The sequence below is a fragment of the Moschus berezovskii genome, chromosome 23 (genome assembly GCF_049115385.1).
Source record: "Moschus berezovskii isolate FMDL1 chromosome 23, NW_MosBer_1.0, whole genome shotgun sequence".
NCBI classification, from domain to species: Eukaryota; Metazoa; Chordata; class Mammalia; order Artiodactyla; family Moschidae; genus Moschus; species Moschus berezovskii.
The window spans coordinates 57,245,980-57,261,105 of record NC_142482.1 but is presented as its reverse complement, the minus strand read 5'-3'; the positions used below and the strand labels follow the sequence as shown (position 1 = coordinate 57,261,105).

The following is a 15,126-nucleotide window of genomic DNA, read 5'->3' as shown; positions in this document are numbered from 1 at the left end:
AAGAAATGTTTAGGCAGAATGAATGAGAGCTGTGAGTTTTTTCCCCCAATATTTTCCCTAGGGGGGAAAAAAAAAACAGCTTGGAAATGCCATTTTGTTAACTTAATTCCACATTTTAACAGGAGCCTTCAATTTAGGTTTTATGATTTGGTTCTATTTGTCTCTGACCTTAACAATAATTTTATAATGCACCAAAAATATAAATAAATAAGCATTTGTATAATATTTAGTAACACAGTACACAGGGTCATAATCAGCAATCTAAACACATGTGAAAAGTGAATTATCCTAATCCTACAAAAACCAAAATGGTCAAAATAAAGTGCAAGGCTGGGGTTTTCTTTTTTGCTTTTAATAATTGTTGTGTGAGGAAATGGATAGAAAACAAAAATATCAGGGGAAAACACAGGGCAACATTCCTTTGAGTAGGAACTAATTGTCCCCGGAGAAGCTTTCTGTATACACAAGACTAATTACCCTTGAGCACAACTAGCACCCATGCCAACATCCTGTTTCACTTGTCACACACAGTTTAGGTTTATTTCTGGGCTGTTTATAATAATCATCAGTTTCACTGACTTCATCTGTCTTCCCTACATCTTGAACGTATGTAGCATTTCCAAGAATTCTGCTGAAGGACTGTTTTCCCCAGAACTTCTGGCCTTTTGAACTGAAGGCCACCCTGATGAGAAAGGCAGGGACCCCATCTATGTCAACACTGGTAAACTGAATACATGTCCCTGGATACAGAAGAGAACATCCATTGTAATTCCCACTCATGTGGGGTAAATAAAAAGCCTTTTGTGATTAAGCAGAAATAGATTAGATATTTGACGTCTACAGCTAAATAATGTTGAGGAAAACTGGACACCTTCATTTCTTCTCTTGCTGACTCTCTCTTGTCGGGTTTTCTTAGAGTCCACCCCCACCCACTGTTCCCTAAAATTGTTCTCCACTATCACTTCCCTGTCATTCTTCTGTTTATTAGATCCACTTTGGGGCAGGGGAGCTGGGGCTGCTGTGAGACTTGTGGGATCTTAGTTCCAGACCAGGGATTGAACCAAAGTCCCAGCAGTGCGAGAGCCAAATCCTAACCACTGGACCACCAAGGAATTCTCTTCCTGTCATTCTTAACCATCTCTCTCTCTTTTTAATTCTTCACTATATCCCTTTCTTTGTGCTTCTCAGTCCACTTTTTTTAAAATCTAAATTTATTGGGAAACATGTTGTGCCACACCAGCATTTATTTCATCTTCTTTCTTATCAAGACTCTCTAAAAGTTCAACTCAGAGTCATCATCTGAGCTTGGTCCATCATCTCGCGATATCTTCCCTTTTAGATCCTCGAATGATGGATTATGCCAGTAGTTCTCGGAATTTCTGAGACACACATTCTTCATACCAAGTGGGGTGGCATTCACCCGAATGAGAAGTTTCAAAATGACAAGTTCCCTTTCTCCTAAGTTTCCTGCTATTCACAATCTTTCTTTGTTATTGAGAGTTTGATTCAAGAGTAAGAACTTCAATCATTACTTTATCCTCTAGGAAATAAATTATTGGAATTTTTTTTTTTACTCAGTACTATATCTTAATTAACAGGGATTCCTAAAATGTCCATAGGGTGTGGGCAAGGAGGGTCATAGCATCAGGAATGGTTTTATTTGCTCAATATTTGAGGAACTTCCCCAGTTATCATCTGGACCTGGAAGGGTTTCTATATCCTGATGCAGAGGGCCATGGACTGAGAGCATGCAGCCTTCTGTGTTCTACTGGTTTTTTTAAACTTACTTCTAAACTATTAAACTATTCCCCTCATCCTCATCACAGCTGCCACCATAATATATCAAAAATGTACTTGTAGAAAATGATCTGCATGTCTATGTGAATAGATACCAGATTAATAAATAATACTTTGTCCTGATAGGTTTGGGAAAGAGGGAATAAAAATATAATATATCTTTAATTATAGTCAGTAAAGAAAGTTATCTGTTGTCACTTCTCAGTTAATTGTTGTGTAAGACTTTCACTTTCCAATTACTGTATCTGTTTACAGTCACATTTTAAATGATTTGTGCTAGAAAAATAAGCTAATAATATTATGATCACACTTTTATGAGTTTCATTGATTATGGGGAGGAAACGTGGCTAGAAAATAAATGTTGCAAACAACTAAGATCTCATGGCGAGCTTGCTTTTAAATGTGCTGTGCTTTGAAAAAAAAAAAACTAGTTGTACAGCATTTTTCAAAGGCAGAAAGTCACAGTAAGCTATGCTGTCCATGTGGTCTCACAGTTCAAACATATCACTATCTCTAAGTTACAGAGAACACAGTCAGAAAGATTATCAAAATGTTGGGCAAACTTCCCATCCACTGCAGTGGTGGCTTTCTATTGGCCTGCTTTTTCTGGAGGGCAATTTGGAGATAAATACCGTATTTATGTGTATAAGAAATATGCTCATACATATATATCCTCTTAAATTCTCAGATTCTTTGGCCTAGAAATTCCACTGTCAGAATCTAGCCTTAAGAAATAATAAAGAATATCCGTGAAAATGCCCCGAGAAACTCCAAATTCTACCCATTCATAAAAGCAATTTAAAAAATGGCAAAAACACTTAAAATCAGCTTTTTTGGAAGAAAACTAGATCTGGCACATTATGTGACTGAAGCCAAAGCCACCATGAACTTGACTAGCTGCTCAGGCCCCCATGAGCGCAGTGTTACACACGTATGATTGTGAATGAATAGAGCGCAAGCTTGAGCATCGCCAGGCAGTGTGACCAGCAAAGAATTTCTGCAGAGAAAGACAAGGATCTTTCAGGCCATGTGGATGTACGGAGCTGGTGGTCAACAGAAACACCTGTAGCCATGGAGACAACGCATGTGAGTTCCTTGTATCTTGTGCTTGAAGCAGGACTGGCCCTCTTTGGTATAAAGAAGCCCCTAGTACCCTCAAGTGTCTATTTAGAAGAATAGAGTTGACTTTATTTGCCATCTGACTGGTAGAAGGGGTTGTACTCAGCTCCCAAAAACACATGTTGATCAGTCTTTAGTGCATGGTCATTATAAAGATGGTAAGGGGGCTGAGGAACAGGAGTATAAAGTAGATACAACATTCAGACAGATGTGGTTTCAATTTGCTAAGCTGAACACAGGACATATGTGTGCATAGCACTAACTCACTGCCAGCAATATTGGTGGCCCAGGTGAACTCTTCATGGCTCCATAGTGAAATGAAAGTTTCTCCAACAAAATTCAGATAGCTGTACCTGAACTAGGGATTAAGAGTCTTAACATTAGGTTACAATTGCAGATTTCAAAAATAGAACTAGAAAAAAATAGAAACAACAGCAACAAAAAATCAGAGCTAGAAGCAATATTCCACTCAGAGTAAATAACAGATCGAACCAACATTATTTAAGAGAAAGGAAGTCTGCATTTTGAAAAAGTAGAGCATGGATGTTAATTTCCTCAAACAGTTAAATAAGGGCTGACATTCAGATTAATTTTCTAGGACTGAGTGAAGATGGGGTGTCATTAGTGGTGGCTATGTTGATCACCCCTGTGAAAATTATAACTCAAAGCACACTGTCCTTTCATTTTTGCAAAAGAATACTTTACTTGGTTGTAAAAATAAAGAACATTCAATGTTCTTTAGATTAAATATCTGAATATTGTTTCTGAAGTAGCAGCTGTCACCTTAAATCCAAAGTCTAGTTTGTTTACTGACTGTATTTTATATCCTTTAGAAAATGACACAAAATGGCAATAAAATCATCTTAAGTATTCTACAGGGGAATATAAACGCCCTTTGGTTGCAGTGTATGTATCTTTATACATAACTCCAGTTTATTTTTCCTGGAATTATGTTAAATATGTAAAAAGCCTTTTCTCATAAAGCTAAAAATGCTAGATGTTTCTGAGTTGTAATTTAGCATTAGTGTCAAGACTGCTTCAGAAAATAAGCCACTGTTACTGTTTCATGCCTTATGTGTGTCATTCAGCACACTATATATGATTTTGCACATAAAATAAACTTATATGATTTTATGTCAATGTTTTATTAAGTACAAATGGGATTATAATAATTTATAGGATACAAATATGTAAAAATAACTGACAATAAGCAACTGATTTTTGCTTTGCTTAATCATATTATCCTTCAATAATTGTTTCAGGTCATTATAGAAGAATTTGTTCCATAAACTGAAAAAGAAAATCTAATACTTCTGTATCTATGGATCCTTAAAAGAAATCATTCATTTGTAGATATAATATTGACACAATTACAAAATGTACCAAAATATTTTCATGATATTTCTATACATAAATACAAGAAAAATAATTATGTTTAAGGTTTTGTGGCTTTTTTTCATGAGTGAATTATTTTGACTTTTTAAGAAATCAGTGTTAGGCAGCCTTGTCAAATGGAATCAAGATAAAAATCACTGATTAGTTGTATTATGTCATATTCTGAAATGCTCAGCTCAAGCATTGACTGTTGGAGGCATGGGTTTAAAATATGTTTCAAACAAAAGGTAGAAACCTCCAGTTATAAGATAAATAAAGACTAGGGATAAAATATAAAACTATAGTTAGTGCTGCTGAATGATAGATAAGAAAGCCGTAAAGAGAGTCGATCCTAAGAGTTCTCATCACAAGGAGAATTTTGTTATTTTCATTTTATTGTATCTGTATGAAATGACGATTGTTGAAACTACTATGTTTATCATTTCACAATACATGTAAATCAAACCACAGTGTTTTATGTTAACATTATACAGTGATGTATGTCAATTGTTCCTTAATACAACTGGAAAAAAATTAAAAGCAAATATATTTATAATGGAAAAAACTCAAAACTTTTCCAAATTTATCGCAACTTATGATTAATAAATAAAAAGCATAAAAATATTATTTTCAAATTTAGGTTACCTTTTAAGTTATGGTCTCTAAATTCCAATACAATAAAAAAAATATATAGATGAGTGAAAGTGAAATTATTTTTACCCAAGTTAAAAGATTCATTCTTTATTGACTGTGCAATAAAGACTTTTCACTTCTATAATGTTTATATTAAATATTTAACTGTATGCTTTAGTTAGTATGTCAAGGCTTATTTTTCAAACTGCTTTTTTACACTTAATAAACCTTTTAAAACATTTCCTATGACTTAGAATTCCAGAAAAATTTTCTTCTCCAATATATCATGCATATATGCATTGTTCCTGATAGATAAATGAATAATAGAACAAATCTTTTCTACAACTTTCATAATAATTATTTGGGGAGTCAAAGGAAATCTAAGATGCTGAAAATTGTTTTATAAGTAAATATTTTTTAAAATATGCATGAGATTATTCTTTTCTTTTTATATGCAAATAAACCGAAGTCTATAAAAAACAGTTACTACCAAAAAATAATTGTCTCAAATTATGAATCCAAATGAAATATAGAGAAATGTATTATTTATAAGATTGGACAAGTGAAGCTATTTAGAAAAGGCCTGTAGTAACTCTAAAATGTTTTTTAAAGTCACACCTTAATAAGTAAAATCAAAGTAGTTCTTCAGGACTTTCTAAAGAAACCAAACATAGTTTTACCAAAATTAATTTAGTCACTAGCATTTATATTTTTGACCCATAAAAATAGGACAAATAATACCTTTTTAGAAGTATTAGTTACATTTTCTGAAAATATGTCTGAAAACTGTTGCATTTATTTTAAAACTATAATGTGCTAATTTTTAAAAAACAAAGCTATATTTCCTCTTACAGGTTACCAGCTATATATATAAATAATAAAGTAAGCCTGAGGTGAGAACCATCTTGCTTAGTTTTGTGAAAAGCAAGCCATGTCACAGCAAGTCACACTGACCTAATTATTACTGACAAATAAAATCATTTATTTTGATAGATACATATGGAAATAATAATATTGTCAAGTAATTTTCAAAAAGAGAGAAATCTAGGATATATTTAATTTTTATTTAAATGATTAGTAAATATGTCTATTTAAGACTTTTCATGGTAGTAGGATAAGAGAATGTCTTATGCTGCTGCTGCTTAGTTACTTCAGTCATGTCCGACTCTGTGCGACCCCATAGAAGGCAGCCAACCAGGCTCCCCCGTCCCTGGGATTCTCCAGGCAAGAACACTGGAGTGGGTTGCCATTTCCTTCTCCAATGTGTGAAAGTGAAAAGTGAAAGTGAAGTCGCTCAGTCGTGTACGACCCTTAGCGACCCCACGGACTGCAGCCTACCAGGCTCCTCCATCCATGGGATTTTCCAGGCAAGAGTACTGGAGTGGGGTGCCATTGCCTTCTCCAGAATGTCTTATAAGTAACCTTATATTGTAATAGTATCCTGATAATTGAATTCTTCTTTGCTCTTTCATTCTGCCTTTTCATAATTTGTTTTTCAAAATGGGGTTTAAGCCTTAAATACAATACAGTGCTGTCCCTCTGCAGTTTATCACAATAACCAATCATTCTTAGGAAAAAGAAATAACAAGATAGTATCAGGAATTTATTTTTCAAAATTCAATAGAAGCGGCAGCTGTTAAGTTTGACTATGAGAACCAAAAATAAAAGACAATCCTGTACTTGACATTTTTAGCAATACTTTATGCAAAGTCATAAGTATTGCTATTACTGGTTCATTTTTGCGTGTATTTTCAATTATGTCTTATAAGCAGTCGTGCCCCAAGAACTTATTGCGTCTTTTCATGCAGGTGTTGTGCACAAAATGTAAAGTTTTCTAAACTTGGGAAATGAAAATGGCACTTTCTTCTATTTGCAAAAAATGGGGTAATTTTAATATTTTCTTTAGGCTAGTTTATTTTAATATTTTCTCTACGCACAATGAGAAACACAGGAGCAGCTTTGCCCCTTCTCATGGACAACGATTTTCAACAGAAGGAAAAATTGGATAGGGAAATTCTCAACAATTTATATAATTCCTGTAGACCCCAAGTTTTCAATATTTTCCTATATCTCTCTTCTTCATTTTTGTATATTTCTCTCTCTCTCCCCTCCAACACACACAGCAACTTAGTCATTGTAACAAACAGATATGGGAATTTCCAAAAACAATAAATAATCTTTTCTGGAAGATATTGCAATAAAAGAGTTACAACTGTGAATGTTCAGTTATCTGTATTATGTTCTGCCATGCAAATCACTGATTCAGACAGAATGTGGTGCCTCCTTCTCTACTCCAAGCTTCATGTGGGCTTGCAAGATAAACCTTCCTCTGCTGTCTTCTCGCTGAGGGTCATATGGTTTGGGGTTAGCCCCTCTACACCTGCTCTTCCCACCAATGGCCACTCACTTCCATAAGCAGGAGAAAAATCCCGAGCTAAGTCAAACCCATCTAATCACAAAATTGTGGTTCCGTTTTTTGTTTTCACCTTTCTTCTCCCGCTGTTTTTTCTATCAGCAGAACACTTAATAACCACTAATTGGTTAATCTGTTATTTAGGCAAGTATTAATATTCTCATTTTGCAGACAAGGAATCAGGCCTCCTGCTGCGTATCTCCAGGCCTTGGGTAAGGAGCTCTTCAGATGGGAGATTCAAAGTAGGTGAGCCCGTCCTCTGGAGGATGAGAAATTCGCCTGGAGCCGCTCAGCGGGGCCTCCCGGAGCCTCTGTTAGATCTCTGGGTTCCTGACTCCCACTTCTCCGCTCAGACCACCAGGCGACACTGCCTCTAATGACAAAAAAAAACCCTTTTCCCATTCCACCCCAACTAATGCTCCAAGGACTTTCTTAATTGCAATGGATACCCTGGGATCCGGAAGCTTATTTGTGACTTGATGAGTCTGCACCAGTGTTGCCTGGGTTTCTAGGTTTTGTAGCACGCAAAACTTTAGAATCACTTTACTTTCAAAAATAACTCACGCTGCAAAACGGAGACAAAGCATGAACATATACACACTACCATACATAAAATAACCACAAAGACCTACTCTAGCACAGGGAACTACACTCAGTGTTTTGTAATAACCTATAAGGGAAAGAATCTGAAAAAGAGTATATATATATATGTATATTGTATATATATATTGCATATATTATATATAAATATATACATATAGCAAGTCAACTACACTTCAGTAAATAATTAATTAATTTAAAAACTATTCCTCTGCAGAGAGTCCATGGAATCTCCCAGGCTCAGAAAGGCTGGGGAAAAGAGAACTCAGGAAACGCCCTCACCTCCTGACAGACCACTGACGTCTTTGACAAGCATGAGGGCATTTTATGTTTTAAAGTCAAATATGTAGAACACTGTAAGAACTGTGTCATCTCGGGACACAGGCCTGGATGAAAAAAAATTATGAACATAAATCCATAGGAAGGATCGTTTGTAGTATAACTTCTATACCCACCCGATGAGAGCGGACCTTTCTAGTGCAGAAATTATTCTGTTCCAAAACCATAGCTTTTCACAAAAAAATTTAAAACTGGCAGATAACCTGCTTCAAAACTCAAATTGCTAAGGTTTTCTTGAGGGAAAAAAGAAAAGGTTAATACGTGACCTATATTTCATATCAGAATTAGGAGAGACTTAGAAATCACTGTCGTCATAACTGGAGCTGTGTTAAATGCAGAAGGAGCTCGGAACCCGAGATACCCTGTTTAACAACCAGCATGAAACCTCTGAGAAGAGAGTTCAGGTTATAAAGATGAAGCATTTTACTCCTTTTTGTTTCCCCACCTAATTTGTAAATAAATTGGGTACAGAGGCGGCTACCTGTTTCTTCCCCTAGCAGAATATCCATCAAAATGTGGCACAGATCTTACAGGTGTCTCTAAACGGATCTGAGTCATTTCCAAAGTAGTTGCTGTTGTTTAGTTGCTCAGTCGTGTCCAACTCTTTTGCAACCCCATGGGCTCTAACCTGCCAGGATGTTCTGTTCATGGGATTCCTTGGGCAAGCATACTGGAATGGGTAGCCATTTTCTCCTCCAGCGATCTTCCAGACCCAGGGACCGAACCTGGGTCTCCTGTATTGGCAGGCAGATTCTTTACCACTGAGCCACCTGGGAAGCCCTTCCTAGGTATAAGTTCCCTTCATTCACGTGCTATAGGCATTAATGGAAAAGATTTCATGGGGCATAATTTCTCATCAAGTAGTATAGCTTGGCATCCCAAAATTCAAGCAATTTAAAGATTTCCTTGAACAATAGTTATGTGCCTAGTACACAGATAAGGAATTCAAAGGGAGAAGTTAACTTTAATCCAAGTAGATGACTACAATCTGAAAAGTTGAATAGGTGTTTCTTTAATCCAGAAAATATAATCTATCCAAGTGCTGTTGTTGGAAATTTCTTTATCATGCATACGTCTTTGCGAAAGATAATACATGGATTTCATTTCCCACTGAAGTTGCCAAAAAAGTCTCAAACCCATTCCAATTTCAGGTTTTGTAGCTCAAAAAGCCAGAAACAGATCTGACTGTGCATGTAAGGGGTCAAGATATAAAAGAAAGTAGGAATATTGTTGAATAGCCAGTCGCACAGCTGAAAGAAAACCTGCCTAGTCTTCAATATGCTCTGGGACTGGTATGGTTTTATGGTTCCTGTCCTCTGGGAGACACAATGCAGTCCTGGAAAAAAGTTTAGAACAATAAGATCTAGTACTCCTAAAAAGGGGCTTCTCAGATGGTGCTAGTGGTAAAGAATCTGCCTGCCAGTGCAGGAGACAGGAGCCGCGGGTTCGATCCCTGGTTGGGAAGATCCTCAGGAGGAGGGCATGATAACCCACTCCAGTATTCTTGCCTGGAGAATCCCATGGACAGAGGAACTTGGCGGGCTATAGTCCATAGGGTCACAAAGAGTCGGACACAACTGAAGTGACTTGGCACGCACACAGGCACTCCTAAAAAGTGTTAGAGAAGCTGCAAAGAGGCTGCTGCTGTGCTGTTCAGTCATATCTGACTCTTGCAGCCCCATAGACGGTAGCCTGCCAGGCTCCCCTGTCCATAGGATTCTCCAGGCAAGAATACTGGAGTGGGTTGTCATTTCCTCCTTCAGGGGATCTTTTCAACCAAGGAATCGAATCCATGTCTCCTGCACTGGCAAGCAGGTTCTTTTAGCACTGAGCCACCTGGCAAAGAGGCTAAATCCTTTCAAAATGGATTACATAGTGGACAAAACAAGGAACATTACAGTACAAAGAAATAGGTGGGTGGGCTTTAGACTTGACTGCAGAGGGAGCAGGTCCCTGTGCCTTTGCTGGGATCCGAAAAAAGAGGAAAAGCTGGCTTTGTATTTGTTAGCATCTCCGCTGGGAATAGGCTTAGAGGGGTCCAGACACACTTCCACCATCGCATAAATTGACCATTATATAATCCCATAGCATGGAAAATCCGGACAACCAAAACCAGGTAGGGCAATAATGCTTCCTTCCCCATTTCGCAATCCTCCTAGAAGTTATCTTGCTTTATTTTTAGCATAATGGCACTACATTTGAAAAACATGTTTAAAAGTTGAATGATTTTAATCATGCATGATCCATGTTGTTGTTGCTCAGTCACTAAGTCATGTCTGACTCTTTGCGACCCCATGGACTGCAGCACAGGAATGGCCAACCACTCCAGTATTCTTGCCTCAAGAATGCCATGAGCGTGATCTATAGCGCTGTGTAATGCATATTGCCTCCTTTTAAAAAAGACCTAAAATATGTGAACTCCGGGAGTTGGTGATGGACAGGGAGGCCTGGCGTGCTGTGATTCATGGGGTTGCAAAGAGTCGGACACGACTGAACTGAACCAAACTGAAAATATGTTGCCAACGTTATCTCATTCATCTGTCCCAAATCCCTATGAGGCAGGTAGCATAAATATTCATAACCCAGTTTTACAAATAAAGATGGAGTCAGAGAAATGGGAAATGACTAAACCAAGGGCCTAGTGTGCATGCAGGGGTGCAGAAGTGTCAGAAGCAGCCTGTGATCCAAAGCTCCAAAGAATTACATGGGGCTAGTCCTCATTGGCCTACCGCTTCCTTGCTACTATATACACAGTCCCCTCTATCACGGAGAGGGGAGGTGAGACAATGGGGCTAGCCCACCACTGTTTCTCTGAGAGCCTGAGTCACTCAAGTACCAAATACCGCTGTGGGCTGGGTTTTGTAGACAGGAGAAGCACCCTAATCTGCAAGGCTGAGCTCTAGACAGTTAGAAATTTCTTCAAGGTTATATTCAAAGGGATTTTTAGGAAGGCATACTTTCATCAATCCCATAACAGAAACAGCTCTAGCTAAACTCCACAGGGAAAGTGTGATGGGAATGGAAAGACCCTCATGCTGCAAATTCTTAGCAACAGCGTTGTGCCACTGAGGGTGTTTCCTGCCAGCAAGACCAGAGAATCGGATGTGATACGTATCTGAACTCTCCCCCTCCACCCTTAACTGCATCAAATAATGGGAAATAACACGCTTTCTGTCCTCATGATTCAACACCACTGTTGATGCTAATGGGGGCCTCAGGTTCCAACATGCCTGGAAGTTTGAATTCTGAGACTGTGAAGCGATGTAAGAGGGTTTTATGTTGTTTTTTGTTTTTTTCTTTCAAATAAACTCAGCTCACCAAAAGACTTTGACTTTTTAGAAGGAAATGTGACTAAGATCTTTGCCAAATGCTACTCTAAAAATCTTGAAACATTTAGGGAATGGAGGCTTTTCTTTCTTTATTTTTTTTCAGATTTATCTTATGGAAAAAGATATGAAACTGCACCATCTCATTCATTTTGTGTAAGATCATTTAAGCAAAGGGTTACACACTTTTCTGCCTCATCAAAGTGTCTAAGGACTCATATTTCTTCTTCATCAATCTGCTGGTATTTCCAAATATTACCTGAGTCAAAGTTTATCATGCAGATTCCTGAATTATTTCACGTAATTTGTTTCCCGCCTCTCCTCTAAAAGCTCTGCCCAGAAACATTTTTTTTTTTTCTTACGTGGTACCTACGTTTCTTTAGAAGGGCACTAAAATACATCTTCAAGTCCTATATGGTATTAGAGGCATCAGTTATAATATGCTTGCAAATTAATTTTGAAGCTTTAAAATTGAGTATAAATACACCCACAAACATGCATGCATGACGACATACACGGCATTTGCATTAACATTTTTACATGTCTACTCACCTCAACAATGGCACCGCTAGGGAGCCTAAGAAAATGGCGGTATAGCTCTTGGAACCCACTGGGATAAACGGTGTACACAGCTACGTGAGCAGTAATACCTCCTGGACCAAGTGCAGCCACAGAAATGTCATTGTGCTGTTGGAGGTCACCGCTGGAGATGCTGGACTGGACGCCATGCTTTTTGCAGATATAATCATACACTGCCACCTAGTGAGACACAGGCCCCCCCAGCCCCCAGCCCCAGGAAAGAAGAGAAAAAACATTAATTAACTTCTGGCAAGAACAGAACCAATTTTACATGCGTCTACAATAAATCTGAGCGTCTCTGCCATCTGCAATGCCTCTGCCTCCATTCCAGGCATATTTTTATGACATATATCTAAATAGTGAAGAAAGACAAATCCCCGGTGTGTGCTCCGTAAAGTTAATTCTACACAGATGAAGCTGTAATTGGCTCTCATATTAACCCAAAGTAGGAAGATCAAGCAGGCTGCGACAATGACAGTGTTGATTAAAAAAAATGCTTACGAATGATTTTATGAATGGGTGTTTGTGCTTTTCCATCCAAGATAAATCTTTGCTCTTTTTTGTTTCTTTGTAGTAAGCTGAGTGTCTGGCGTCACCAAAACAAGGGGCAAGATAAATTAAAGATGTATTTTACTGAAGTGCACAAGGCAGGATTTTTGCATATTTTGTTTACATACCACTTTTAGTTTGTGACAGTCTGTTGTCTAAAGACAGCATTCCTTGTGGGGCCTTCAGTAAAGTTAACTGAACCATGAATGAGTTCAAAAGATATTGCTCTATTGCTTGTCTAAAATATTGGCAATGAAAGATTAGATTACACGGCTCCAGAAAATTTTTTGAGACTGACAAACCTTCTCATCTCCAGATTTCTTTGTCATCTTCTCCAGCAACTACTGAACTATAGAAAAATGCTTTCTAAAATTTTAAGTTTCCCTGTTTACATACTCCAGTCATTTCAGACGTAAGTAAAGGAAAGTATTCAATTGATTTCTTTCTTCACTGGCTCCTTCTGAGGCAGAAAGCATTTATCTGTTGTGGCAGAAAGTTCATGTCAAACACATTCCTCGAAGTTAACTCCTAAGATGATTTGCAAGTACTTTCAACACTCAAAAATACAGAAAGATTAAATAATACAAAGGAAAGTTCTGGTCAATTATTATTTAATTCAAGTCTCTAGTTGACAATAAACTCCCAGGATTCTAGCTGGTAAGCTTTCCCTTGAAAATGAAAAAGTAACATTAAATTCTAGGTGAACAGGTAAAAAAGTGATAAATGTCTTAAAATACCTTGAATGAAAGAAAAGATTAAGGGTGAATACAATTAAAAACTGACATTTATCCAGGATCCATCTATGTTAGTTTTTTCAGAAAATAGAGACAAGATTCAGGAATTATCAGAAGTTCACAGTAAGAGACTGGCATACATTTAACTCAAAGCCAATTTAATTGTGATGAGTGCACAGAAGGAACCTTACCAAGGAGGTGAGGTTTGATTTGGGTCTCAAAAGCTTACTGGGATTTCAAAATATATGAAAAGGGCCGTGAGTGTGTCCAGCACTGAGATGCAAAATGCATGGTGGGCTCCAGGGCCAATCCATGGTCCAGTGGACTTGACTGAAGGGCAGGGGTGAGAACCAGGATGTGAGATTAGAAACATCATTTGCACTGTGAAGACACAGGATACCCTGCTGAGATATTTGTAGTGTAATTCATAAAAAGGAGAAGGCTGGAGGTTTTTTGAGTAGAAGACAGGCTTCATTTGACTTGTATTTTAGAGTAACAGAGCTAAAGGCAGAGTGACAGCTAGCCCAGAAAGACGATAGTTTGGAGATCATCTCACCAAAAGCAGAGGAGGAGACCCTGCACCTGGCGAGTGGCAGCTGAGTTGGAGACAGAGTCAATGATTTCTTTTTCTGAAACAGAACCATCAGAGTTCAGTTACCAGCTAGATGTGAGCATTGAGTGACAGACGTCTCAAAGGTGGCGACAAGCACGGGCACCACTAATCATTGATGCTACTGCAACGGGACCGTGGCAAGCTGGCAGGGCAGGTTTAGCGATAGCGTTGACTACATCTAAAGAAAGCATTTAATAAACTATGTCAAAGCCACGGTGGCAACAATGGGAACGTGAATCCACTTATGTATTTATTTTTTATTCTGTGTGATCACCTGGTGGGCATGTTTAGCGACACTGCGCATCCCCAGGTCAATCAGGACGTGGGTGTTGCTGCTCTTCCGGCCCCTCCCAGAGCCAGGATCACAGCTGAAGCCTAAACCAGGAGCAGAACTGAAGCCTCCTGGCTGCAAGTGCAGCTCCAGGCCAAGTATCACACACATCTCTGATATCTCCCAGCCTTTGGATGTAAGAGGATAGACTTAAGGCAAAACAGAGCAAAAGAAATGAGATGGGAATAAGCACGGCACATCCTGGAGAACTAGGGGGTTTCTGCTTATTCTGTGAAGAACTTGGTGATAAAGGAGTTAGCCAGGAGCCTTGCTGGATGGAAGTCTCTCTGTCCTGCAAATGCCGGAGGAAACACACCCACGCTCCAGCCCTGGCAGCACAGGTGTGCTGCAAGATTCTGAAGATGTCTACATGTGTTTGAAAAGGAGCAACTCTTGCTTTGGAAGCTGATTCCTTTTAGAACACAAGTTGCCTTGAAACTTTGGGTAGTAAACTGTGCACAGCAGGTTTTTAGAAACAGCTCTTATTGCTTTTGATATGCACATCTTTCTTCCTCCTCCCCTTCTCAACCATCTCTAGTCGGAGGAAAGAGAGGAGTGAATTGCCTACTACCCAGAGACATCCCTAGCTGATCTAGAGTCTAGGACGAGAATGGGTGGATAGACTAGAAAGGAAGGCCTTCCCTGGTGGCTCAGCAGGAAAGAATCCGCCTGCAATTCGGGAGACACTCTTTCGATCCCTGGGTCAGGAAGATCCCTTG

At 38.4% G+C, this 15,126-nt stretch overlaps 1 protein-coding gene across 1 annotated transcript in view; it reads right to left on the bottom strand.

Moving 5' to 3' along the window:
• Window positions 1-15,126, bottom strand: part of LOC129543293 (uncharacterized) — a gene marked incomplete at its 5' end in the record, with an annotated part of 139,519 nt that overhangs the window by 8,117 nt on the left and 116,276 nt on the right. The window contains one exon of the mRNA XM_088831269.1: window positions 12,154-12,360. Coding sequence (XP_088687395.1) covers window positions 12,154-12,360 — 207 coding nt within the window. The remainder of the gene's footprint in view (window positions 1-12,153; window positions 12,361-15,126) is intronic.